This window comes from Geospiza fortis, unplaced genomic scaffold, assembly GCF_000277835.1.
Source record: "Geospiza fortis unplaced genomic scaffold, GeoFor_1.0 scaffold241, whole genome shotgun sequence".
NCBI classification, from domain to species: Eukaryota; Metazoa; Chordata; class Aves; order Passeriformes; family Thraupidae; genus Geospiza; species Geospiza fortis.
Window position 1 is genome coordinate 833015 of NW_005054491.1, and position 2532 is coordinate 835546.

The following is a 2532-nucleotide window of genomic DNA, read 5'->3' on the forward strand; positions in this document are numbered from 1 at the left end:
CTTCCCCAATGCCTCTGCCAGCAGCTCTGCTCTGGAGCCCGGCTCTGCTCCCACCCTGTGCGGGTGCAGCCTGTCCTGGGCACACCCTGAACCTGCCAGGAGCTGGGCTGCTCCCTTGGGATGGGCTCTCCATCCCCCCATCCCTGGTGACCGTGCTTTTTTTGCTGTCTCCATCCATTCAGGTGTTCTACAACGGTGCCAACGTGAAGCAGGTGGATGTGCCCACGCTTACGGGCTCCTTTGGCATCCTGGCATCCCACGTCCCCACGCTCCAGGTGCTCCGGCCGGGCGTTGTCACAGTCCACGCTGAGGATGGGACGGCCACCAAGTACTTTGGTGAGCGAGGCAGGAGGAGCTGGGGAGGAAAGGTGTGCGTGGGGATGGTGTTCTTGGTGCTTTCACAAGGGAGGCTCTGCCCATCCAGGTGTGGCCTGGTGCACTTCCAGGGATTTGTGCTTTCCCAGCCTGCCAGGGGCTGCTGGAAGCTGATCTGGGAGCCGTGGGCTGGGACCAGGTCTTGGTTCTGCTCAGGTTTTCTGGGGCCATCCCCTGCTCCAGCTTGCCATGGGGTGGGAGCTGAGTCCCTGAATGCTGGAAATGTGACAGGAGGGGGCTGAGGATTTGTTCTGGGGAAGGGTGGTGGGGGTGCCAGGGCTGAGCCCCCTGGCTGAGCCACACCCCATGTTGTGCCCCTCAGTGAGCAGCGGCTCTGTCACTGTGCACGCCGACTCCACGGTGCAGGTGCTGGCAGAGGAGGCAGTGACCATGGACATGCTGGACCTGGCTGTGAGTACCCAGAGATTTCACTTGCCCTGGGCTCCCTCCCTGGGGGGAAATTGCTCCCCTTCTCTGCTCTGGGGTCCTTGTGCCCAGAACCCGGGGTTGTGTCTGCACCCCCACTACATTTTGGGATCAGAGGCTTGGGGCTCCTCCCTGGTGAACTCTGGAGAGAGGGAGCTCTGCAGTCATAAATCTCCACACCATTTCCTACCCCTTGGACAGACACTGACCTTGTCCTCACCTCCAGAACAGCTTTTCCCTGCTGATAAGGTGTCTGGGGCCAGCACAGCTGTGTCTGTAGCTCTGTGAGGCTCCCAAGTCAGTGGGTCCTTGGCATCCACATGAAGGACCAGTGGCTGCAGGGGAGGGAGGGAAGGACAGTCCCCTCTCCTGCAGGGTCTCCCAATGACACACATTCTTTCTGCCCTCATGTCCAGACTGCAAAATCCAACCTGGAGAAGGCTGTGTCAGAGATGGCAGCAGCATCTGATGAAGCTGCTAAAGCAGAAGCTCAGATTAAGGTAGAAGCTAACGAAGCCCTGGTAAAGGCTCTGGAGTAAATCCAGGTGAGGTTCAGCTTGGCTGAGCATCCAGCCCTGCTCTAGGGCCTGCTGGGCTGGGTGAGGGGATCTGCCTTGCTTTTGGGGAGCAGTGACCACAGCTGTCCCTGGCCAGGGTCAGGCCTCAGCTCGGGGGGGCTCATGGGGGGTCCCCAGCCCAGAGCTGACCTGGGGCTGTTGGTGGCAGTGGGGCCTGGGCTTGGGCTGTGACACTCTGGGGTCCAGCCCAGCTGTGACACTGGAGTTCAGCCCTGCCAAGGGTGGGTGGATACTCCTGGGACAGACTGGGAACTGTGGTCACTGCTGGGGCCTCGCTGGTTCCCCAGGTCCCCACTGGGACTGGCCATATCTGGGGACAGCTTGGGGGCAGAGCAGGGATGCTGGGCCCCACAGGGAGAGCAGCATGTGATCTCTGCCACTAAAGACAAACAGCTTCATTCTCAGGGGAGGTGAGGCCAGGCTCTTACCTTGTGGCCTCTTTTTGCTCTGCCCTGCACAGACTGTGCCTCATCCCTTCCCTTCCCACGTGCTGGCAGCCAGGAATTGCAGCAGTGTGTGCTGAGCAGGGCTCACTGTGAGTCACTGACAGCCTCCAGCAGGCTCAGCCTGGAGCACAGGAGGGCAGCAGCTCCTGCTCTCTCCTGATCTCTGATCCAGGTGCTCTTTGGTCCTGCAGAGCTGCTGGCTGGTGTTTACTCACAGCAGTTGCACAGCTGGAGTGGGGCCAAGCCCTGGGGTTGGGATCTGCAGCCCAGCCAAGCCCACCCCGTGCTAACCTGACCCCACTTTGTGTTTTGCAGGAATCCCACTGTGGATGCAGAACTCCCAGCCTGTCCCTGTTCTACTCCCCAGCTGTACAGATGGAACAGGACAAACGGAGGTGGAGAAATGGTTCTGATCAATTAAAAGGAATTGTGACCCCCTCTTGTGGCACATCGCCTTCTTCCCAGGCAGCAATTGCAGCTGGAGCCAGGAGCAGTTCCCAGCTCCTGCCCCAAGGCACATTCACCCTGGGAAGGGGTCCCATTCACCCCTGGGAGGTTCATCAGACAGATTTATAATCCCCTCCCTGTGCTCCAGCCACCTCCATCTCCAGTAACCACTTGGACTGCGGGATTTCAGCAGCACAGATCTGTTCCAGAGTCATCCTGTCCCAGCACTGGCTCTGCCTCAGCCTCAGCAATCCACATTG

General features: G+C 59.8%; 1 protein-coding gene across 1 annotated transcript; it reads left to right on the forward strand.

Moving 5' to 3' along the window:
* Positions 1–8: 8 nt before the first annotated feature.
* Positions 9–2263, forward strand: ATP5F1D (ATP synthase F1 subunit delta). The gene is made up of 4 exons (XM_014310156.1): positions 9–336; positions 698–786; positions 1218–1346; positions 2141–2263. The coding sequence occupies exons 1-3, from the start codon at positions 9–11 to the stop codon at positions 1338–1340; spliced, it is 540 nt and encodes a 179-aa protein (XP_014165631.1). The 3' UTR covers positions 1341–1346; positions 2141–2263.
* The last annotated feature ends 269 nt before the right edge of the window (positions 2264–2532 follow it).

Bases quoted from the DNA above. Each gene is read 5' to 3' on its own strand.
- ATP5F1D (XM_014310156.1), top strand. From the start codon at position 9: ATGCCTCTGCCAGCAGCTCTGCTCTGGAGCCCGGCTCTGCTCCCACCC. The intron at 337-697 runs GTGAGCGAGGCA...TGTGCCCCTCAG, and splicing joins GACGGCCACCAAGTACTTTG to TGAGCAGCGGCTCTGTCACT. The intron at 787-1,217 runs GTGAGTACCCAG...CCTCATGTCCAG, and splicing joins TGGACATGCTGGACCTGGCT to ACTGCAAAATCCAACCTGGA.